The sequence below is a fragment of the Tetrao urogallus genome (genome assembly GCF_951394365.1).
Source record: "Tetrao urogallus genome assembly, chromosome: 1".
Lineage (NCBI taxonomy): Eukaryota > Metazoa > Chordata > Aves > Galliformes > Phasianidae > Tetrao > Tetrao urogallus.
The window spans coordinates 3,964,063-3,988,344 of NC_136813.1; the positions used below are offsets into that span (position 1 = coordinate 3,964,063).

A 24,282-nucleotide genomic window follows, 5' to 3' on the forward strand; every position below is an offset into this window, starting at 1 on the left:
ACAGCCCTACTACGCACATCGCGCTGTATGCATCAGCCGTTATAACATGGAGCTCCTAAACGCTCACAGATATCTCATAGGTGATTAAACTGCCTGAGAAGCTTTTACTTTATTTGGTGGCACTCAAAGAAATGAACAAAATGGATTTCAGACAAAGTTTGCACTCAAATCCAGGTCTTTTCGGGTAGCTGAAGGCTGATTTGCAGCCTACTAAGGCTGATTTGCAAAAGAGGACGGGTGAATCGTTCCTCTGTCTATCAGACCCAGAGATAGAATTTGCCACCTCCGTTCTTAATACAAGATGTATTTTTTTTTTGGTACATTTCCCAACTCCATTGTTAAAATTAGAGGACATGATTAGCTAACATCTGATCTATGTGAGCAAATGTGAAGAAAAGCTGTTAATTCTCCCATACTAGTGTTCACAGACTTGCTGGCTGCATTACATTGCTCTGCCTATTTAAGCTTAGTGAGGATGCAGTGCTTGTGCATAAAAGCACTGACTGTTAAATATTTTCACACCAGCTGTTCCCAAAAGGTGACTAAGTATTTCCTTTCATCTCTAATCTCTTTTACAGTTTGTATGAATAGATTAGCCATGCTTTATACCTTCCTAGTGGGGCATTGTGTTTTACTTCTTATCGCCATCCAGCCCATGGAGCCTTGGAGTCTCTTGGAGGAAGGGGATCTTCTCAGCAAACTGGGAATCTAGCAAACTCTGCCCAATTCTAAATGTGGATGTGAATCTCACTGTTTTTACAAGGCACAGTCAGACCGTGCACCTCTGAAGGAATTACCTAGACTTTGAGTTTGGAGTGATTCATCCACGCAGATTCTTGGAAGAAGATAATGCCGTTCAGGGATTATAGAGTCACAGAACCATTAAGGTTGGAAAAGATCACAAGATCATCTAGTTCAACCATCAACCCATCCCCCCGTGCCCAGTGACCATTTGCCTCAGTGGCATGTCTGCTCTTTTCCTGAACCCTTCAGGGATGGTCACTCCACCACCTTCCTGAGCAGCCTGTGCCTCTGCATTTCCACTCTTTCTGAGAAGACATTTCTCCTAATACCCAACCTGAACCTCCCCTGACACAACTTGAGGACATTCCTTCTCACCCTGTCACTAGTTAAGTGGGAGAAGAAGCTGACCCCTACCTTACCACACCTCCTTTCAGGAAACTGTAGACAGAATAAGGTCTCTCCTGAGGCTCCACTTCTCCAGACTGAACCATCCAAGTTCCCTCAGTACTTCCCATTAGATTTGTGCTCCAGACCCCTCACAGCTCTGTTGCCCTTCTCTGGTCACACTCCAGGGTCTCAATGTCTCTTTTGTAGTGAGAGGCCCAAAGCTGAACACAGCATTCAAGGTACCAGTACACAACCAGTGCCAAGTGCAGAGGGTTGATCACCTCCTGCTCCTTCTGGCTCCACTATTGCAGATCCAAGGCAGGGTGCTGCTGGCCATTGTGCCCACGTGGGCACACTGCTGGCTCATGTTCAGCTGGCTGTCAGCTAACAACCCCAGATGAAACAAGAGCTTTGATCTCTCCTTTTTCTAACAGGATTATGGTTATTTTTCATGCAAGTAATAAATAAGATTTTATTTGTCTTCTGTTTCAAGACCTACTCTATTTCACCACTGCTCGTCCCAGCTGGGAACCTGCCTAGGAGAACAGACTACTGCCTGCTGGTTACTTTTTGCACGAATGTGTTGGGTTGTTGTTTTTCTTTGCCTTATCCCCTCAATATTTGAGGAGAGACATCTTCCCTCTGGTCTGTAAAGCTGCCTCAGTATTGCTCAGGGCTTTCTTAAAATCTGAAACCACCTTGGAAACCCATCAAAATCTTGACAGTGGCCACTGATACACCTTAACTGCTGTGTATTGCAGGGACCAAAATTGTGTTCTGCTTTTGCTCTGCCTCTGTCAGCATGTCTCTGGCTTTTGTTGTTTGCTTAATGCTTATGGATCTCAGCTATCTGAGGCCAGGATTATGCTTCGTGTTCTGCATTTGCACTGTGCCAGGTGTAATGAGGTCACAGTCCATTAACAACAGTTCAGAAATAAGAATACTAAAGCAATTATTCATACAAATAAAAACCTTGTACCTGATTTTTTTCTCTCCTTTTTTTTTTTTTTTTTTTTTTGCATATCCTGCTAAAAACCCGACCCCCTTAAGAACAAAACATCTGCTGTGCTGCCTTTGATATTTCAGAAGAAAAATGGGAAAAGAAATCTATCAAACACTAGCCACCAATGTAATGCTTTGTTCATTGCCCTTTTTAATTGATACAACAGACGCGGTAGCTTCCAACACAGGATGTGGAGTAATCCAGACTTTCATATTATTTTCACATTACATTAAAGAATTGGGTTGAGAAAGAGGGATAATTATGTCAATTTGTGCTTAATTTATGGCAAATCCACTTTTACATGTTTACCTCTACCCTAAAATCCTAAAATTGGCTTGACAACAGTTTAAAGCTCTCCAGCTTAGAGAACAGCAATGCAGATGAAATTTTTCTTTAGCATTCATGTGATGCAGAATCAGAGATTTAGCAGCTTCTGACCTGCCTGCTAAATCCTTTAATAAATATGGATTTAGTGCTAAAATATTAGATCAGGTGAAATTGCTCAGAGCTCCCTGAAAACTGGGGCAGTTCCACTGACCTTCAACGCATTAATAGAAAATTTAATAATTAAAAATCTGTCTTAACTGGGATTTTCCAATTCTAAGTTGGCTCATCCAGGGCAATTTCCAGCCTCAGATTTTTCCAGAAAAGAGGCACAGGAGGGGGGCACCTCTCAGAGCTAAAAGGCAATAGTTGGTGAAGTGCTAAGCCTTGTTTTCTCAACCTGCCTTTGCTTTAGAAGGCAAATCAGGGGGAGTTTCTGGAAAGCATCTGATAGAGAGATATGGATGGTGAGAAACAAAAGATCCATAATCAGCATGAGTGCTAAATACATGCTTCGTAATGAAACATAATTTCCAGTGTGATGAAACTCTGGTTTATGTGATTTGATAACTCTGGAGTGAACTGCTGAACTGCTGGGTTGAAACTGAAGATAGCACAATGCTAATTAGCTATTCAAAACATCTTAAAAAACATCGTCATGAGAAGTTCAAATTGCAGAGCAAGACAAAGCACAAAAAGGGAGATCTGAATTCTCTGTCCTTGCCATCCCAGCGTGCCATCCATGCATGGAGTTCTCTGAAGAGCATCTCTCTCCACTAAGCACTGGGAGCAGGCCTGCAGTGCGTGGATGTCACTGCTTGAAGGTCATTTCTCTTGTCCTTCAGAGCTTATGACCCAAAGCAAGGTCTGCATAATTTAATGCCATTATACAAATGAAGTGTTGACTTTTTGTTTTTAAAATGTATTGATTAGTTAGGTAGTAGTAATATGTAAGTGATAATTATTACCTCGGGCAATAAATTTAAGAGCTGTACGCAAGATTTTTAATGCCTTTATACAAATAAGCTGTTTACTTTCTCTTATTTAAAATATATCAATTATGTAAGTAATACTAATCCTTAATTATTATTTATATCACTAAGCAGAAAAGCTGTTTGCTTTTATAAATGCCGTTGAACCGCTGCTACTGGGACAACTTTCTGCCTTTCCACCCTGCCCAAGGATCTCAGTTACACAGCTCAGAATATACCTGTAAGGTAGTTAAGGTAACAGTTATGTCTTTTCTTTCCATGAATGATAAAATTGAGATTAAAGGATGCCCTCCAGAGACAGAAAATGAATCCATCAGCTCTGCTATCATTCCTCACTGGGTAAAGTTGCAGCAGGGCTTCCAAGGGTGATTTGGGACAGCTAGGTTTAAACCTCCTGCACCTGAAGCCCTTCAGGAGCATTTATGCAGGACCAAGGTTTGTGGAAATGCCTGATAAAAGAAGGTACCTATCTGTCCCTCAGTCAGGCACAAAAGCTTAATGCTGCTTCAGCTCTTTCCCTCACTCTTGTCTTGTTATTCAGATCTTTGCTTGCATAAGCAGCCTTGTGTTTAACTGAAAGGTTTCTGCAAATCCCTTTCTAGGTGTCATCTCTCCAGGGACTTGGTTCAGGAATCTCAGTGGCTCTGAGTTAACTTTGAGATTTAAAGTTCTCAGAGCTGCTTCTCAGCTGGTGCTGGGCAGATCCAGGAGAGTTGCCTTGTAAGTGCCCTGGGAACTGCCTTTGAATTCTATAAGGAGCAAAGAATGAGTTGGGTTTGGTCATTTCCATCCACTTATATCTGCTTGTTCAAGACTGAGTCTTTTGTGCTGTAAATGTACAACACCTAGCATAAGGGGACTCGTGGGAAACAGCAACAGTGAGCATAGGAGTCATTAGCAATCCCCATAGCAATGGATCTTAGCCATCCTACATGGCTGCACAATGTACAGTGGTACAGCTGCCATGAATTTAAGAAAAAAAAAATCTCCCTTCTAAGTGCAATTTCAGCTTGCTCCATATTTGCATAAAGGTTTTCCAGTTTCCATCTGAAATGCTATGACTCTGTGAGATGAAATTCCATTAAACTGGTCTGCTGTCTTTTATCTGCCTCTATTTTCTAGACTATTTATACCCATTTTCATCCTTGCCTTAAATGTTAGTGACTGACCATCACATTTTGTCTGTGGCATCTCCTCTATAGCTGTGATTTACTTTTGTATTCCTGTCAATCTTCCCTTTATTTATTATTCTGAACTTTATTTGAAACTGTGTCTTGCTGTTGAATAGCAGGACATGAAATGCCAGGTACTGACAGCCTTCAGTCTCAAAGCTAAGATCTGCTGAATGAAAATAAATATCCCAAAGTACAGGATCATGTTTACCTCTTTGAAGTTCAATTAGATCTCTGCACTTTCCAGGATGTGAGTTAAAGCTTCCCAAAGAAGAAACAATTCCTACAGTATTAAATGGCGTTCCTAAGAGGGATTCTTCTTTAGGCTGATGTTAATTTCCTCCCAGTGTCCATAAAGAGATCATTTGACAGTAAAGCCTTTTGCTCATGCTTACAATCATTAAAAAGAACTAATTTATTTCTTAATTCTGTGCAGTTTGGTTTTGTCTAAAATAAATTTAACAGCACTTTCTAATGTGTGTGCATAAGTAATTACAAGATTTGCTTGGGCTTTCCTAACTCTGAGCTCAGCACTATACAGGTTTTTCTTTTACCTCAGACAACTTTTTACTGGAGAACTTTAGGAGGAAATATTTCACACAAGTGGTGGTGAGGCACTGGAACAGGTTGCCCAAGGAGGCAGTGGATGCCCCATCCCTGGAGGGCATTCAAGGCCAGGCTGGATGTGGCTCTGGGCAGCCTGGTCTGGTGGTTGGTGACTCTGCACATAGCAGGGGGTTGAAACTGGATGAGCATTGTGGTCCATTTCAACCCAGGTCGTCCTATGATTCTACGTTTCTATGAACTTTGAAACATCACTGTTATTTCTCCTTGCTGCCAGTATGCCTCTGCACTGGTCTGGAACATTTTTCCTTTATGGAGAAGAAATGCTTTCTCCAAAACCCTTCCAAAATTTTTATCTGTCAAGATCATTAGAAAGGTGCTCATTAGTGCAAATTGTGACTCGTAGGGGGCAGATAAGTAATACTAAATCCACTGTATACACTTCAGACAGGCTGTTATATCATGGATTACCAGTCTTCAACAGCCATTGATACACTGCATGATGATCTCTGGTCTTAGGTTACTTTACTCTATTCTAGGTTATATTATTCTGTATTACTGACTCTGAGATATTTTCCCCTAATGTTTCGTCTCATCCATTTTATACTGGGACAAAACATGACTTCGGAAAGCTGGAAACACCCAGAAACGCATTGCAGAAGGGGTATCATGTTCTAGACAATATGAACTCCAGTAGGGTCAGAGTGTAGGGTCACAGTGGCAGGAACCACCACCACCAACATGGAACTGACTTAATGCCAGCGCAGAAGCCGTGCCATGGTAGGTAGGACCATCCTTTCCCAGACAAGTAAGTGAAGTTAAAGGGAAGAGTCTTGATTTAACTCCATCAGGGTAGATGACTACAAACAAGTATCCATCTTCTTGATATGCCAGCAATGTTATTATCAAAAGAGGAAATATTCTGAAGCCATGCCCTAGACCCACAAAACTGTGAGGACATCTATATGGTCAAAAGATGTAAGTTTAAAAACTGTAAGGCTCCTCCATTCAAAAACAGAGAAGTAGCCAAAATTTGGTCATCAGAGATGCATACATTTTCACTGATACAAGCTATCAAGCAGATTGCTTAGCCATCCTCAAAACACAGTTTTAACACTGACTTGATTTAGCCCTGGAATGTAGCAGCTTGTTGTGGTGCTGTAAATCCTTTATTCTTTATATTACCCAAGTTAACCTGGGTAACATGGTCTGGTATATCATGTTGTTTTCAGCCAGAAAAGTCCACAACACAGAAGGTAATTGATCCAAATAAAAGAACTTTTGAGCTCATGGTGTGACTGCTGAGGTCACACTGGAAATAGGAAAGAATGTTGAAATAAAACTGGAGTGCTGGGAATTAGCTCTAATTATCGTAGAAAATAAGCTGAAAAATGGAACAGATTCCTATGGCCCTATGAGGGGTCCATAACTTGGAACTGATGCTAGAAGAACTGATATGAGAGAAAGAAGCCTAAGGTCATTGAAGACTTGGGACTGCTTCTCACACCACTGAACCTACACTGTTCTAAGCCTGAGACATGATCTAATCAGACCAAACATTTTGTGATCTAATGGCCAGAGACAGACGATGACTTCACCACTTCCACTGCTTTTGGCCAAGTTTGAAACGAAAGCTAGAAGGCAAGTTTTAAGTTCCTTCAGTCTCTCCCTTGGTCCCTGTATCAACACTGCTGTGAGAAGTGGCTAGAAGTAAGATTCTAAACAGATCCCAAAGATGAGAGAAGTTTGATGGATCTCTGGTTGCCCAGGGGAATGAGCTAAGCCTATTTTTCAACGATCAGGCTGTAAGTGTAAATTCATGTTTGAAACACAAGCTGTACAAGTCTTACGAGGAGCAGCTGAGGGATTGTTTAGTCTGGAGAAGAGGAGACTCAGGGGAGACCTTAACTACCTGCACGGAGGTTGTGGTGAGATGGGGGTTGGCCTCTTTTCCTGTGTAACTAGAGATAGGACTAGAGGGAATGGCATCAAGTTGTGCCAGGGGAGATTCAAGTTGGATGTTAGGAAAACTTTCTTCTCCAAACAAGCGGTCAGGTGCTGGAATGGGCTGCCCAGGGAGGTGGTGGAGTCAGCATCCCTGGAGATATTCAAGAAACAGCAGATGTTGTACTGAGGGACACGGTTTAGTGGGAAGTGGTGGTGGTAGGTGGAGGTTGGGTGCACAAACTTGGAGGTCTTTTCTAACTTCGGTGATTTTATGGTTCTATGATTCTACTTTCTGTTTTACTGGAAGATTTTTCCCCCACCTTCCCATGTGGGTTTTTTTGTTGTTTTTTTTTTTTTTTCATCTACCAACCACAAAGATATTCTGGCTTTTTTTTGAAGAAGTGGACTCCCAGCAAAAGTAACTACAGCTCATCTCAAGTATTACCTTTTTTTTCTCCACCACGTGGGGGTCTCTACACCACAGGGAAAGGGAGTGAAAGGGTATTCCTGAATAGTTTTATTTCATATGTTTTGGCTTTTTTTTTTTTTTTTTTTTTTTTTAATTATTATTTTTAATAATAAAAACCCTTCAAGACTTTAAAGGGAGAGTTCACCTTGGGAATGGATAGGTTAAAATCTGCACTCAAAATCCAAATGGCATCAAACACTTTATGTTGTGCAACGATGAGTTTCTTGTTAACACTTTTGTGTTTTGCAATTCACTTATTCCTTCCCAATTCACAAAGCAGAGCCTCTGATAGCCTTGTGTATGAGCTCAGTGCTGCACATACTTTATTTCCTCAGAGAGAAAACTTCTCAGCACACAAATAAAATGGGGAAGATCACAAGTTCACAAATCAGCATGCTATGGTTCTGGGAGGCTGAGGATGAAATCTCTGCTGGTACAAAACATTTCCTGGCTTTCAATGACTATTAAGAGACAAAGTAAGGCTTTTGGGAATAGGTTTGCAACTTGAGTATTGAACCAGATCAGATTTTGATGCTATCTAGTGAAGTCTACTTTTGAAGCCCATAATTTCAGTTGCCCCAGATTAATGTTTCTCACTGAACTCCAAGAGATATGAGCTGAAGGCAGATCACTTACACTGGCATACAGATTGTTGCTCATCTTTCCCTTAAGTCATTAAGATCTAAAATACGTGGATGTTCATCAGTTTCATATGGCATATTCTGAAGTTTAGTTCTCTTGTTCTCCCTTGTATGTATTCTAAACCTAAGAAAAAGACATACCAGTGGCTCCCCAGGCATTAATGGGGAGCAACCCTCATTTAGAGAGGAACAGACCTATTCCATGTGACAGCTGATGTAACACCCAGCTTTTACAGAGACATCCTTACCCCTAAATGAAGAAAATGATGTTCTAGAGGGGGAATTATGTGAACATTTTTTGAGGATGGATTTTTTATCTTGATGGCCTTGGGCATGACATGAATTTAACATGAGACTTTGTTTTGTAAGGTTGACACCAATAAGCCCAAGGAAATCAATTTTTATCACACATACTGTGTTAACCCTCTTGCTGTTTGACCAATGGGATATGATGTTGTCTGGTAAGATATATGAGAACTATTTTTCTGTGTGTATGTGTGCACGGGCATGCAATAATCTGCACAATTTCAGATGGGAAAAGGCACTGGGAAATAAAGATGCATTTGCTCTGGCTTTCCTCTTTAAAAGTTCATTCCTTTTGGTCTCCTTATCTACTTATTAGAATATAGAAAATACGCTTAATTCAATGAACTGCACAACTTTATGGTAGTCTATTGGGTGCTTTCCAAAATATTTTCTCCACTGTTAATTCTTAGAACAAAATTAGTACTAAAAAATCCAGCCACTACCATTAGCTGATACAAAATCTTAAATCTAAACATCACTTGTAAAGGGGCGTGAATTGACCCATACTCCTACAAGCAGCAGCTTTTCCATTGACTTCAATGTGCTGTGCAATGAATTTAAAGCTTTTTCCCTACAAAGAGAAAGATGGGTATGTGCACCACGCTATTTTCACTTTTGATCCAACTTTCCAGACTGTGAAAAGCAGTACAGCCATGGAGGACTGCTTTTCAACTGGTGGATAAATAGCTGGTCTTCTGCCTGCCCTATGGAGACCCGCACTGCTTCCCCACTGCAAAGAGGCTGGGTTTATCTAGCCATATCTGCAAACCATTGAATCACAGAATCACAGATGACCTAGGTTGGAGGCGACCTTAAAGAGCATTCAGTTCCAACCCCTTGCTGTGGGCTGGGTTGCCAACCACTAAATCAGTCTGCCCAGGGCTCCATCCAACCTGGCTTTGAATGCCTCCAGGGATAGGGCAACCACAGTCTCTCTGGGCAGATGTGCCAGGGTGTCTCGTCACCTCCAAGTAAAGAATTTCTTCTTGACGTCTAACCTAAATCTCCCCCGTTTTAGTTTAAATCCATTCCTCCTTATCCTGTCACTATCAGACCACAGAAAAAGTCAGTATCCCTCCTGCTTTAAAGTATCCTTTATTACTGGAAGTTCACAACAAAATCTCCCTAGAGCCTTCTCTTCTCCAAGCTGAACATGCTCAATTCTCTTGTCCTCTGCCACCTCTTTGTAGATACAGTCCAGAATAGTGCTGGCCACTCCAGGCTGCAAGCACACTCTGCTGTCCAGCTCATGTCCAGCTCTTCATTCACCAGAATTCTCAAGCCTTTCTCAGCAGGGCTGCTCTCAATGAGAGCATACCTGGGAATGTCTCAATACTCATACCTGGGAATGTCTCAATCCAAGAAGCAGTACCTTGCACTTGGCCTTGTTAAACCTCATTACATTCTTGTGTGCTCACTTTTCGAGCATGTCCAGCTCTCTCTGAATGATGTCCCTCCCCTATATTGTGTCAACTGCACCACTCAGTTTAGTATTATCAGCAAACATGCCAAGGGTACAATCAATGCCACTATCTTTGTCAATGATAAAGATGTTAAAGAGCATTGGTCCCAAGATGGACCTGGGGGGCACCACGTGTGACCAGCCTCCACCTGGACATAGAGCCATTGTCACCAACCCTCTGGCTATGAACATCCAAATAGTTTGATCAGTATGTTGCAGATGCGATCATTACAGTTTTTTAACAGGTCGCATAGGCTAAAGAGGCAATTTTCTTTCTTTCTTTCTTTCTTTCTTTTTTTTAATGTTAAATGCCACAGCTCTGTAATTGCCTCTCTCCTGAGGAATCTGTGATCATGATGCCTGCTGTGACTTCTGCAGTTATTTGGCAGAACTGAGGAGCTCTCAAAAACTGAAAACCAGACAGCTCCAAAGGAACATGAATTACCCAGATATGGAGGCAGCTAAATCAATGAGGACTCAATTAAGCTTTCTTTCAAGGATTTTCACTTAACTACAATTGGAACAGTCTTCTGCATATGTTTCTCTTCTCCAGGACAACTGTTCTGCTAAATTGTTAATGCTAAAGGAAGTTTTAAGGCAGCAGGGGACGGCATGAAACTGAACTTGATCAAAAAACATCAAGGACATTTACAACATTTCCAGCCACAGTAAGTGTGGCTAGGATAAGTGCCTAAAATTTTGGCAGTCATCTCTAGAAGTGAAATGTATAAATCCTAACTAAGTGCTGAAGACCTAGAAAACAAATTCAGATGAGCAGGGAGACCCTTTAGCCCTGATCTCCAGATTTTCTGTTCCAGGCATGGTGGTCAGACCACTAAGAAATGCTAAGGGGATGGGTGGTGAGAAATCTGTCTCCCTCTCAAACTGTGCTTCAGCACTCAGTGCTTTGGAAAAATGATCGATGAACACTAAGAGTCAGGCTGTGAAATCTCTGTCATCCCTTTGGATTGCTCCTACCTGTTCATTCTTCACTGTGAGATGATGACTGCCTATAGCATCTGCATTGACCTGCCCTCCTTTGGTTTAGTGCTTGTGGTACTAATAGGAATGGGAGGGTGGTTGGACTAGATGATCTTGCAGGTCGTTTCCAACCTTGTGATTCTGTGATTCTGTGACCTGGTCACTGGGATTCTCTCCCACGAAATTGAAGACACGTCTCTAGACACTGGAGTAACTCAGAAGCTGAGAAAAAGTTCTCTGCAACACTGCATCACACTTAGAGAATCTGCATTTCTTACGGTAAATTGTAAATGTGTAAATGTCTTTGTGAGTGTAGACCTCATGAAGCCTGGCAGCAAATCAATGGACAGTAGTATTTCCTAAAAGTCACAGAGGAGAACAAGGGCAGTCATAAACTCAAATGACATGTACTCAGAAACACTGCTAGCAGCAGCAGAACTGGTGAGAGAAGCGCTGGATGGGATCAAACTGCTTAATTTCATGAGATACAAGCATCTGAACTCAGCCTCAATCTTTGTGCAGGAATGCTCTCTTAAACTTATCAGTCTGTAATTTCTTTCTTTTTTTTTTTCTTGAGTCCCAGTAAAATCCCAGTTTCCATTGCCAACTCTCATCATTAAATGTACAGCCTATGATTTTGTATCTATCCTGACAATTCAGGACCAAGAAATATTCCTATTATTGCTCTTTAAGGAATCTCAGCTGTGTAAAAAGTGAATGAGTGACTGAGAAGGAATCCTTGTCTGTACGCAGGTCAATGTACAATCATTATCAACTGTCCAGAAAAAAATAACCAGTATACTTATTACACAGAGTTGTAATATGCTTTGTATAATCAATTTTCAGATGATTCTAGCAAGTATCTTGCATGCCAAATGTCAACTGCCAAATAATCTGCTTTAAATCTGAGAAAAGCAAAGGACGACATCAGATAACATAATTCCTGTACGTATGATTGTGGATCCAAACATAATACTGTTTTGATGGGCCTGGGATTGTATTGATGCATCACTGAGATCCCTGTGGGAAGCAGCATTCCCCAAACACAGTCAAAGTCAACATGACTCACCTGCAGCAAGAATGTCTTGCTTTAATGTGTTTTGCTGCCTCTTGATTAGCCACAAATATTTGGTCCAGCTTAAATAGGTCAAGCTTGAGACTCCATTACATATTAAGTTCTGTTTCATGTTTCAGCACGGGGCATTTCCCTCTTCTTGCCATACCCAGACAGTATGATGTTAAAAGAGCTGCCTTATAATGGCTTTATTAGCTGCCATGCTTGGGGAAAAAGTCCTTTGCTAGGGCTCATTAAGAGGTGAAGGGAGATAGCATGACAAAAGCTGAAGATACAGAGGATCTGTAATAGCAGGCTCTGGAGAAAAGGGGTTAAGATGAGTGGTTCCCCAATTAGCCTTCTTGTGCTAAGCACTGCCCCTGACTTTGAACTGGATTATAAAGGACCTTTTTGTATTTGCTTGTACATCAGCACAAGGGTGCAGAAGGTAAGAGATTTCATTCTCTCTAGAGAGAACTCAAAATGCCCATTTCGTCTGCATACAGGTTCTCATTGGACTTATCTCTCTACCTTTCACTAAAGGACTTTATACTAGGCAATCTACCAAAGAAGAACAGCATACTGAGGGGAAGAGGACTCTTACGCCTTGTATGAGAAAGGGAAGCATGCTCAGGAAGCATTTTTCTAGACTGAAAATTCTGTGGTGCTATGGATGTACTGGCAGTGGGGACAAAACATAATGCTAAAAAAATAATTTAAAAAGGCACCTTATTACTTCTGCAATACATTGTAGAGCAGAACACGCGAGAAATTGAGTTGCACAGCTTGTCTATGATGAGAAAGGCAAGGTGGAATGAAAAAAGATACACAAGCAGGAAAAAGAAGAATCTAGTATTACTATTATGTGAAAAAAATAAAGGGTTTCATGCAGCAAGCTGTATTTCTCTAAGGTTGCTTCTAAAGGCAGGTGAAACTCATCTACTTAATGGAAACATGGAGTCTAAGGTTCAGAGATAGCCTAGTCTTACTTTCTATGTATGACAATGACATGGTGTTTCTGACAACAGCAGGGGGTTGGAACTGAATGATCTTTAAGGTTGCTTCCAACCCAAAATGTTCTACGAGTCTGTGATCCAAAGACTTTCTCCAATCTCCTTCCATACTGGCTGGTACCTCCTAAATGAACACAGCGTACCTTTCAGATAGCTAATAGCCTTGACTTGAAGGTGTTATGAGCTGGAAAACCCACTGTAGGCACAGTCCTATGGGTTTCACTGGCAGTAAACACAGTTCTAACTGCTTTGCTGAGCTGGGGCTGATTTATGCAAGTACTTAAGTATTTCACTTAATAATTTTTCCACGATTTGTACCTATTTTACAGAACAATAAAGTCTGTCTCTCTTAGTCTCTTTCGAGGACCCCCTACTGCACACTCTGGGCACCGGTTCTACGTGTACTAACACACTTGCTCACTCTGTTTTAATCATGCAAGAAGGGTACTACACATCCTGTGAGTAAATCTGTCTTTCAAATCAAGTCATCAATTCAGTAGAAAGGTCTGGGTTAGAAATGGAAGTTTACAAATCACCTTAGCTGTTATTTTAGCTGTGAGGCACAATAACCTGAATGTTACAAGCAGCTTGGTGAGGAAAAAGGTCTTGGAATGATGCTCAAGTTTGTCTCAAATAACCTCACACTGCCAAAGAAAGTTTGCACTAGATGGATTTATAAAAGTAGTATAAAGAAAGCTTATAAATCATCTGAACACGACCCTGCAGGTTAACAATGGGAAAGCAAGTTCTATTTGCGTGTAGAAATGAACATTTTTCTAAATCCATCCCTGTAACCCCTAAACCTCCACATAAACTCAGAATAATGACTCAATTATGAACCATGCTATGAAATCACTAGAAATACACTGCTCCCTTCTCCCTTCCTGTGATCTTATAAATGCACTTCACAGAGTATGGAACTGAAGACATTACTGTGGGAAAAGTCTGACACCAGATGTATCCTCTCATCAATGCACAACAGCTTCCCCCTCTGTATTTGTGGAAGTTTTGATCTGTATAGTTTTAGCCCCAGTCAAGGAGGACTCCTTTTTGCTGTACTCCTCAGCCCAGTCAATTTTACCACATGACAAGCTTCCTAACATGACCTGAATGATTATTGTACAGAAGCTTTTTTTTCACATCCTTTTCAAGAGCTTATTCAGTTTGCCCTATCCTTGGAAGTCACTTTCTTACAATACTTGCAAGCAATTAACCTGGTTTCTTATACACATTACAGTAATTCCTCAGTGAAAATGTTGTTTGTGCAATTTTTCTACTACACTCAGACTCCTAATAGTTTTTTTTGTGTGTGTGTGAAAATTCAATCCATTTCACTGCCTAGCCAGAGCTGCCCTGGATTTTTGGCCTAGTTCCACCCCATCTATTTAAGGTAAAGAAGCTGATATTGCTGCAGTCTTTTATTTGTGAGCACAGTATTCACAAGCCAAAAGATTAATGCCCCATAGGCTCTGATTATTTAATGTATTATAGCATTCTTCAGTATGGCATCTAAAAGCTAGCTCCATTTGGAAGTAAAAAAGAAAAGCTCTTGAACACTTTTTCCTTAGCCTCCACTTCAGATACCAGATGCAGATTTTGAGCATGATGCCCATTTAGACAATTCATTTAGGAACAGTCATTTAGGAATGAAGGAATTTCACATTTTGAGACCTTTACACAAAATTGCCTATAAAAATCTGCTTTCTTGGTGCTTGTGGTGTCCAATCCTTCTACTCAGTTAACTTCTTATTCACTCGATAAGGGACAGTGCTTACAATGTTTTAATACAAACCTCATGTGACACTCATCCTGCTCCAGTTGAGTTTAGAAAATCACAGCACTTAAACCTTGAAGGGAAAAGAGATCTAAAGATCTGGTTTCTTGTTGTTTACAGCAACCTAAAGAATATTTAGCTATCTCCTAAAAATCAAAACAGAACCTTTGTTGGCTACGAGGATTCATCAAAAACCAACACCAGAACAAGCAGTTATATGCAGACCATCAATTACATGCATAGCAGTATAACACACTATAGCAAGCCTACGTGGCTTTAATGGGGTTATTTATTATATTGCTCTGTGCTCAGCTATAGAAGCAGAATTATTTATGTAGTTGAGCTACGGCATTTCTGCTTCCAGGCGTGCCCTACATGAGCTTCACAGGAACGCGTCTGTAGCGTTATTTCTGCAGACCCGAGTCTGAATGTTTTACAAAGTTTAAATAACCCCCAAAACAACCCCAGTCATTGCTGAAGTTACCGATTGAGCAGTCGTGGCCAGTCCAGTTAGGATCACAGCTGCAGAGGCCGGTATCGGGGAGGAAGGTCCCATGACCAGAGCACTGGTCCAGACACGTGGCTCTTGGGGTCTCGCAGTTGGTTCCTCCCCAGCCAACAGAACAGTGGCACTCTCCACGCACACACACTCCTCGTCCCGAGCAGGTAGGATCCATGCAATCCACTATGGGCAAGAAAGAAAAAAGGAAAGCAGACAAAAGGAGTAAATTTCAGAAAAAGAAACGACCTGCTTGCGATCTACAGAAGCTTGTTTCTACAGTTATCTCAAGGCTCCAAGCAGAAAGCAAAGCCTGTGCACAAAACAGATGCTTCAAGGAGATACTATCCCCAAACTGGAAGAAGACCTAAATGCCCCATCTCTGGAAACGTTCAAGGTCAGGCTGGTTGGGGCTCTGAGCACCTGGTGGAGCTATGGGTGCCCCTGTTCACTGCAGGGGATTTGGCTCAGATGGCCTTTAAGTGTTCCTTCCAACTCAAACGATGATTCTATGATTCTAAAACACATGAAAAACAGACAAAAATATACGATGAAATGCATTCTTTCATTCAGGCCGACAGTAATAAATGACCTTCCAAGTAAGAACAGGCTAATATCAATTAAGATTAGAATAATACTCTTATACACATATTGCATCTCCACTTACTCCATTAGAGTATGTTAAATTACACTTACTAATGAATTCAAAGCTGAGCTCTAGTTTTTTGAGTGAATTTTACAGAAGGACTCAGCAGAAGTTTATGCCCTGATTCAGCAAAACATATGCTTAAATTGAAGAATATGCTGAGATCTATGCAGGTTTTATAGACAGTTACATTCATTTAAGGTTAAACATATCCTCTCTTTTTTTGGAGTAAGGATTAAAATAAAAATATTTTCTATTGTGCATTGGTATTCTTCTATTTCTATTTTTGCTCAGTGAGTGCATATTTTAATGGCTTCTGTTTTTAAAGAAGAGGTGTTTTAAAAAGGAATCGTAGAATCACAGAATCACAGAGTCATAGAATCATTGAATGGCCTGGCTTGAAAAGGATCACAGTGATCATCGAGCTTCAACCCCCTGCTATGTGCAGGGTCACCAACCACCAGACCAGGCTGCCCAGAGCCACATCCAGCCTGGCCTCCAGGGATGGGGCATCCACAGCCTCCTTGGGCAACCTGTTCCAGTGCCTCACCATCCTTTGTGAAAAACTTCCTCCTGAAGGAAGATTCCTTCCAAAGGAGATTGGAGAGAATTCAGTTGGGTGCAAGGTACAGCAGCATGGTCCTTATGTCCTGAGTTATGAGCTTTGTAGGCAACTGTCAGCTCCTCTACCCACGGAACAATTTCACCAGCAAGAGCAAAACATGCAACACATCAGACACCCTCCTAAAAAAGAACCGGAGGAGTTGATCACCTGTTTATATATAAAAGCATGTAAGACAACCTAGAGCAATTCTTCCCATCGTTGGCAGTACCCTGGGGATCAGTGACAAGTGTCAGTCTGGCTTGGAGCAGGAGGAAAGCTGCTCAGCTTCTGGCTCAAATGCAGAAGAGCAGAACCTGGCCACTGCACATACAGCAGGTTTGCAGCTTCTATTTTTCCTGCAAGAGCTAATAAGAATCCCAGTGACCTGCTTAAGATCCAGAAACCTTAAAAAGAAACACAACAGCTGCTCTGATAATTCTCTGGATTCGCAAAACCTCCTTGCTCTGACAAGTAATGGCTCAGCAATTACTATCCCAAGGCATGCGAGAGCATTTTGAGTTCCCTTTGATTCCTGGAGCCCTGATCATAGCTGGAACAATTCTTGAAAACGGTAAGAGGCTGGAAAGGATGAGTCTATAAATCTCCTTCAGTGCTAGCGAGCTGGGAGCTAGGTGCCAATTTTAGCATGAGACCCTTGGAGCCCTGGCCCCGTTCTTTCTCAGCAGTAATAAGCAGGATAAGGACTAAGAAAGGAACTAGCAGCCTCGTAGGCTCTCAGCAGATGGTTTGAACATAGGGAACAAAGATCACAGGCTAACTGACAAGAGGCTACCTCCAGGCAATTCATCATCCCCTCGGAAGGTCAATTGGGAAAAAGGTGAGTTTTACAGAGGGCTCCATCACGGGAGGCAGACAATCCACCAGCCCGGCTCCAGCACAGCCGATTATAGGAGGGGAATGTGCATGTCAGAACCCCCCATTTATCATAATCCCAAGGCCATTTTTCATGTTGAAATGAGCCCTTTCAGAAAATGTCACACACAATGGCTACTTTAATCTCAGTCTCACTAGCTGTATCTCTTTAGGCTTTCTGCACTAGCACAAGGGCCCTGGGACAGGATTAGGGGCTTCTGCTTTCTTCTTCATCAATTGCTTAGTGGCTTTGGAGTACAATGTTATATTTTCAGGGAGTTCTGCTTGACAAATTTAGCTGCTCAGGAGAGAAGCCCCTGAGAGAAGCGGAGATGAGGGCAGGAGGGCAGAGCTGACAAAATCTCCTATACTTTAAAAAACAAAAGTTTTACATATATCTGTGTTGCTGCTTGGAAAATGTCCCAAATGGTCTCATTTCTGGTTAGAAAATGCCCCATTTATAGTTCAACCTTGTGCAGAACCTTTGCCAAGAAGATAAATCATGCAGCAGGCAAGGCTAGATTCTCTTCTACACTTTTCCCCAATATGCTTCATGCTTCATTGGTCACACGAGTTATTAGGGTTTTTTTTTGCAGTACCCAAAGAGTAACTTCTCATTTTTCACTGATTAAATTTGCTCCCCTCCCTTAACATCTTGTTGGCTTAGCCCATGCCTTATAAAATATTGGCCAATAAACTGAGGAAGGAGAAAAGAAAAACTCCTGTAAGATTGTTGGCCGGTGTTTTATAAACACTGCTGAACTTCTGTGGGGGGAAAAGAAAAGAAAGAAGAAATGCTGGAATGAAAACCCATTCTAAATACTGAGTAAGGAGTGAAGCTGCAACGTAATCGATGCCAGATGGTGGCTTTTAGAAGAGAAATTAAAAACAATTTAAAAAATGGAATAAATCAACTTTTGGATAGATTTAAATAAATATAAATTTGTATATATAAATGTATGTATGTTGTGAAGAGTTCTGCATGGTGTATTACTGAGTTACCACCCCTCCTCACTACACAATATCACTTAGACCTGGAATATGAGAAACAAATGCAAAGTTAGAGAAACCCCAAACAGCTCACAAGGAAAATCATGTTTTCTATGCTCTTTTTCAGGTTGTTACCTAGTGGGACTGATGCTATCACCTACTACAGTGACAGCATGGAACAGTGGAGCGCTATCTGACTTTTCTGCTTGAACATGACCAGGGAAAAGAGGCTCCTGTTAAAAAAAGGACAAACCTTACTGTGTGATTTACACACATGCAACATGACTTGCTGAAGGCAAAATGAGTATTTGTTCATTTCTGTCTATTCAGTAAAGATATGATCTCGTAAATAATGAGATCTGTGGAGATGTTTTAAAGGCACTTCAGTAGACACCATCTTCAGGGTTTGCATGTCCCATGACTTCACTGATTTGTGCCTTCTTAATCCACAGTGCAGCTTTCTCAGGAGGTGGCTTACAGTTACTGAGCTGATATTGTCTTCATTTCTAACACTACGTGTGTATTTCTAACACAGAAGCCGTGGTACATCAGAAACATCCCACTCCAACACACAAAATGCATCAAAAGAATTAGATGCCATTCCAATGTCTGAATCCAGCTCAGCCTATTTCCATCGTCTGTAAAATAAAAGCCATTTCAGAGAAATCTTTATCTCACATGCATGGGGACAACTATAAATTAATTCAAGATCTAATGATTCTTACACATGTATCAAGCTGATGTCTCAACTCTAGCAGGCGACGCAGAAGCCTTCTAGCTGCATTTATAGAAGCATAATTTAAACATAATTACCTTTCAGGTCCTCTGTATAGAATTCTGACAACATTTTTCTAAAGCACCAAAGAATATTCTGTAAATCAGACACCTTCGGATGCATTCTTGTAACTGTCCAAATGCTTTGTGCACTTACAAAACTGTCCACTTTTTCAGTTAGCAATAAGAAGCAGTCACAGACTGGGGAAGATAAAGGTTTATGGTGGCAGGTTGCTCAAATTCCTATTCCTGCTCAAATAGACGAAAGATAAGAGCTAAAAGGCATTGCATTTCTGAGTCACGAATCTAAATGTAAATGAAAAATGTTTGGGGGTTAATGTAAGAAAAAAATATGTACATAAAGCTATGAAAGAGCTATTAAAATCATATCTGATTTTGAAGCAGAATTTAATTCAAGTCCTGAGCATTTTTAAGCTTTTAAAGAACCGAATACTTTCATATGCCACCATTTTGTATATGCAAGCAATTGAAATCACTTGGCATAGCACAACAGAGAAGAAAGCACTGTAAAAGTAATTACATGTTCAGATGTGTAAATGGAAATGATGCTTTAATAAGAACACTTGAACATATGATTAGGTGTTCTGGTCTTTCAACTAGATTTGTCTGTCTGAAGCTTTTGATGGCTTTTCATTGAATTATTGAACAAATATGATATCTAACGACAAGTTATTTCAACATATCATTTTTATGTTGCATCCATCTATTGTATCCCTAAGGTGCCTATTACTGTTCTGCTTAAGTGCCAGACCCGTTGTGAATTGCCTCCATCCATATAATTACGTAATGACAATCGAAGCAAAGGCTAATTGAATGCATCTTGCAAATACCTTCCTCACAGCTCTCGCCCTTGTACCCTGGGTTGCAGATGCAGGTCCCCATGATGCACGTCCCATGGTTACTGCAGGTGACATCGATGCACTGGTTGGTCGGGACGTCACATTCTGCTCCTTTCCAGCCACTGTGGCACAAGCACCTCCCTTTCATGTACTGCCCATTCCCACTGCACAGCACTGGACAGGATGCTGGGGAAGGATGATAGAAATCACATTAAAAACAACTGTACACAATTCTCACTTCAAAAAAGAGCACAGGAGTCCAGCATGGGATTTATATTCTTTGCACAGACTCTTTCAGTGGGGTATGTTGTTCTTTTCTTTGCCAAAACCAATTATTTTACAGGGAAGACATCCAGCTGTCAACTGCATTCTCTTATGAATGTTTAAAACAAACAGTGCTCTTGAGTTAGAGCACCTCTTTGTTTTGTGTCTGCAATACTTGTTTCACTAACTAACCTCAGACCTTTCTTGCATTCTGACTTCCCTATGCACTGGTGTCTCCTTTGGCAGCACCACTGACCTTAAATTGCTTATCGCTGTTCCTGACTTGCTGCCAGCCTTCATATTTGCCTCGACACAGCCTCTGCTGCAGATCTTAGCTGTACACCAATCACCCCCCTGCTTTGCTGTTGTAATTCTCAGCTTTACAGTTTTCACTTTCTTTGCTCAGACTCCAGAATGCCACGTTGATACCATTTCCCCGATTTAGCTCAAGTCATACCATCAGCTGCAACTCCAGCCCATGTTTATGACCTCTGCTGGACTCCATTCATCATCTCACACAATGCCTCTTGGCTTTCCAAGCTTTCTGTAACAAAAGTTTTTAAATATAAACTCTGATATCGAGAGGGAACCTCCTGGGCTCCAGCCAGTGATGCTTAAGGGGAGAAAAGGAAGACAGCAAGCTCAAGCTGTGGCATGGTGGATTCCAGAATTTTAATTGCATAATCTGAGTTAACTTTGAAGAAAGTCAGGCAGAGGAGGGTGGGATGAACTGCAAGATTTAGAGCTGGCTCCCCGTGAAAGAAGGCATCAGGGACCAACCCCAGACTCCACAGCCTCTGCTTTGGTAACTGCTATTCTCCAGGCTTCCTTCGGCTCCTCTCTGAAGATCTTTGCTCCCATTTCCTTTCTCTGCAGTTGCCACCTTTGCCTTGTCTTGTCCTCTGTTCTGATTTGTCCATGGAAGCCCTCAGAAGCAACACCTTCCTGTCCACTGTCCCTTGAAATTCTGTTCTCAACAATTGCTTTCAGTGAAACTCACCTGAAAGGACATACTCAATTCAGATTTCTCTCCTTCACTGTTGCACATCATCCTCTTGTGAGAGCAGCAGGGCTTCTCATCTGCCCCTCACGAAAGCAATCAATGAACATTTTTATGCAGGATGAATATGAGAGGAATAGTCCCATCTACAGCTTAATTCCTCTTTGTTGGGCATGTGATGAATTCAGCATGCTTCTTTTGCTTTGCTCCTGGCTCTGAGTATGTGCAGGAAGAGCTATGAACATGGTTAAGGGAAACACTCGTCTCTTCCCTTACTACCTCTTCACACAGCAGCTGTGTAATGCCCATCCATGTTGTTTTCATTTATCATTATAGACAAGCCTGAGTCTTACAGAATTACAGTGCACTCTGTACAATACAAAGCATTATCAGCTCTGACTGTTAAACTGGTTTGAAATGCAGTGAATTATAATAAAAGAAATGTAGAAGAGAAAGGAATTTGACAACTGTTATTACTAAGGAGCGCTCTGTTCACTTTAAAGAAAGCACACTGCAGTGGTGTGCATCACTTGCAAGGAGAATACAAGGCAATATAATATACAGTATAAGAAATAAGTTGTTTAAGATACACTGTGTTATAGATATGCTTCACAGCAAACTCACTCAGTAATTTCACTTTTCAGCTAGGCTGATGGAATTTTTTCCCCCTCCTATCTCAAATTTCAAATACTCAGTAATGGAGCCTGCTCTTTCAAGGCACTGGAGGAGGATCTTTAGCAGCTCTTTGCCACGAGAAGAAAGAATAATTGCCTTTAACCCATGAAAAGGACTTACATATTTTCTGACAGGACAGCTGATCACTCAGTACGAGATCAAATAAATTGCTGGTCATCTTTAATGAGACTGGAGAATACCTTCAGCATAAGCTGGAAAGTGCTGTGCCAATGTTAAGGCAATGGGAAGAACAAGAGCTCCTTTGTAGCATGCCATAATGAATAAAGACAAAGAAGGTTTCTGGATTTCTTTCCACTGCTACTTGCATAATTCTTTTCCACGCATAAAAATATATAATTAAATTGATCGCTCTGATTCCATTCCAACAAATTTCTAAGATGCCCAAATCACAGTAATTCTCTAGTGTGGAAGCAACAGCCCAAATGCACACCACTTCAGCATCACAGAGCAAGATTATTCATTTATTTGTTTTACTCTGCAGACAGTGTTAAAAACACCTTCTTTATGTTCAAGGAGGCCTTCGAAAGGCCCATGAAAACATCACTGGTGATTTGCTCTCATTTATGTTGTTTAAAATAATTAGTTAAAGATACAGTTGTTTTCCAATTATGTAATTGGTTAATAATGTAATTATACATATTTCTGTTTCAAAGTTTCACACTGATTTGGGAGGTGAATTGCAAGGTTGAATGGGAACAAAGGAGCCCAAGAAATCTGTGACCTAGAAATCCTGGCTTGGGCAGAGAACTTAAGAATTATTGTTCTATCCAGAAACTGACACACAGCTGCAGACAAATCCTGTAGCAGTCTTGCATATGCTGCAGTTGCTGTCCTTGAAGGGATGTTTAGGTCAAAAGCAGCATTTTCTATTCCCTTGAAAACCAAAAGTTATCCAGTGTTGGGAGCCTCGTATATTAGGTTCATGGCAAGCTCTCATTGAAAAAGCCTTGAGGATGAGAATGCACATGCAAATTCCATTTTGACTCTCCAAGTATTTGTCTGTCTTCATAAAGGTAGACAGCAACCTGTGATAGGAGCCCAGCTCAATCAGGCGTGTTCATATCAGCCAGAGTAAGCAACCATGTGAAATGGGAGACGCTCATGTGGCCACTTGGAGTCCGGGGAAACCAGGAAAGGAGGAAAGCTCCCCTGATTCTGACTAAACATTCACATATTCTGCCTGACAATGAAGGAGCTTTTCATCCTGCCCTGACTCTGCAGGGAGCCCTCAGGGAACAAACCCCGAACTTCTGCCCCTAGCTGAAGTCAGGAGGTGCGAGAGATGGCAAAACTCCTTTTGTCTCCAGCTGCATGGACTTACAAAGGAGCTCGGAAATGCAAACCAAGCCCAACCTGAGTCAGCAAGAAGTCTGACACCAGAGCTCTTGGGGATGCAGGCAGCCACATCCATCTTACTGGGCCGCGACGTCCAAGACTCCACGGGGTTGAGCCGGGGCCCAGCCTGCGGGGCTGCATTAGGCCTTATCTCCTGGCTGGGCTGCAGGGACGTGGCTCCCAGCCTCACACAGGCACAGCAGACCTCAGTGGGAGTGGGAGCGGACGCGGGGTTGGGCAGAGTTTAGATTTCTCTCTTGGGAAGGAGCCCAGCCTGCTTCCCAGACAAAGCAATGGGCTGGGGTGAAGGCCTGACCTGCTGCCTTAGCACAGCTCCTTGTGTGGGCATTGACTTTTTGCAATATCCCCCATACACCGAATTATAAATCTCCGCTGCGTCTGTTCAACTCTTCCAGCCCGAAAAAACAGACCTTGAAAAGACTGAAGCACAGCATTCTGGTATTTTCCACGTGTGACGTTTAGATTTCTCTGTCTGTAACATGTTCTCACTGAAAGTGATTCAGTTTGTTTTTTTAAATGTTTAACTAACCTAAAAATTTCAGGTCAAGTGAAAATCCTTCCAAAACGATTTATTAAAAAATACTTTTCACTTGAGAAGAAAAATGTATTGTACTGTTTGCTGGGTAAGCCTCCTTCCCAAGGCATCCCAGTATTTCCACTTTTGACTAACACACCCAGCCCTGCTTCCCACTGCTCTGCTTCCTCCCTTGCTCCCTGCAGCCATCAGACATAGCTGAGGCTATCCTGCAAGCACTGCAACAATGAAAAATGTACTGACCTAGTCTACAATCAGTGTCTTAAAACAAACTATTAAAATGGTGCACCATAGAGTGATGGAGAAGTCTGCCAAATAAGCAGCAACACCACATTTTTAAGTCATGTTTTCT

At 41.5% G+C, this 24,282-nt stretch overlaps 1 protein-coding gene across 1 annotated transcript in view; it reads right to left on the reverse strand.

The window, feature by feature from the left end:
• TENM4 (teneurin transmembrane protein 4) overlaps positions 1-24,282 on the reverse strand; it is a gene marked incomplete at both ends in the record, with an annotated part of 343,507 nt that overhangs the window by 128,929 nt on the left and 190,296 nt on the right. Inside the window, 2 exon segments of the mRNA XM_079539492.1 lie at positions 15,318-15,518; positions 20,071-20,265. Of these exon segments, the coding sequence (XP_079395618.1) occupies positions 15,318-15,518; positions 20,071-20,265 (396 nt within the window).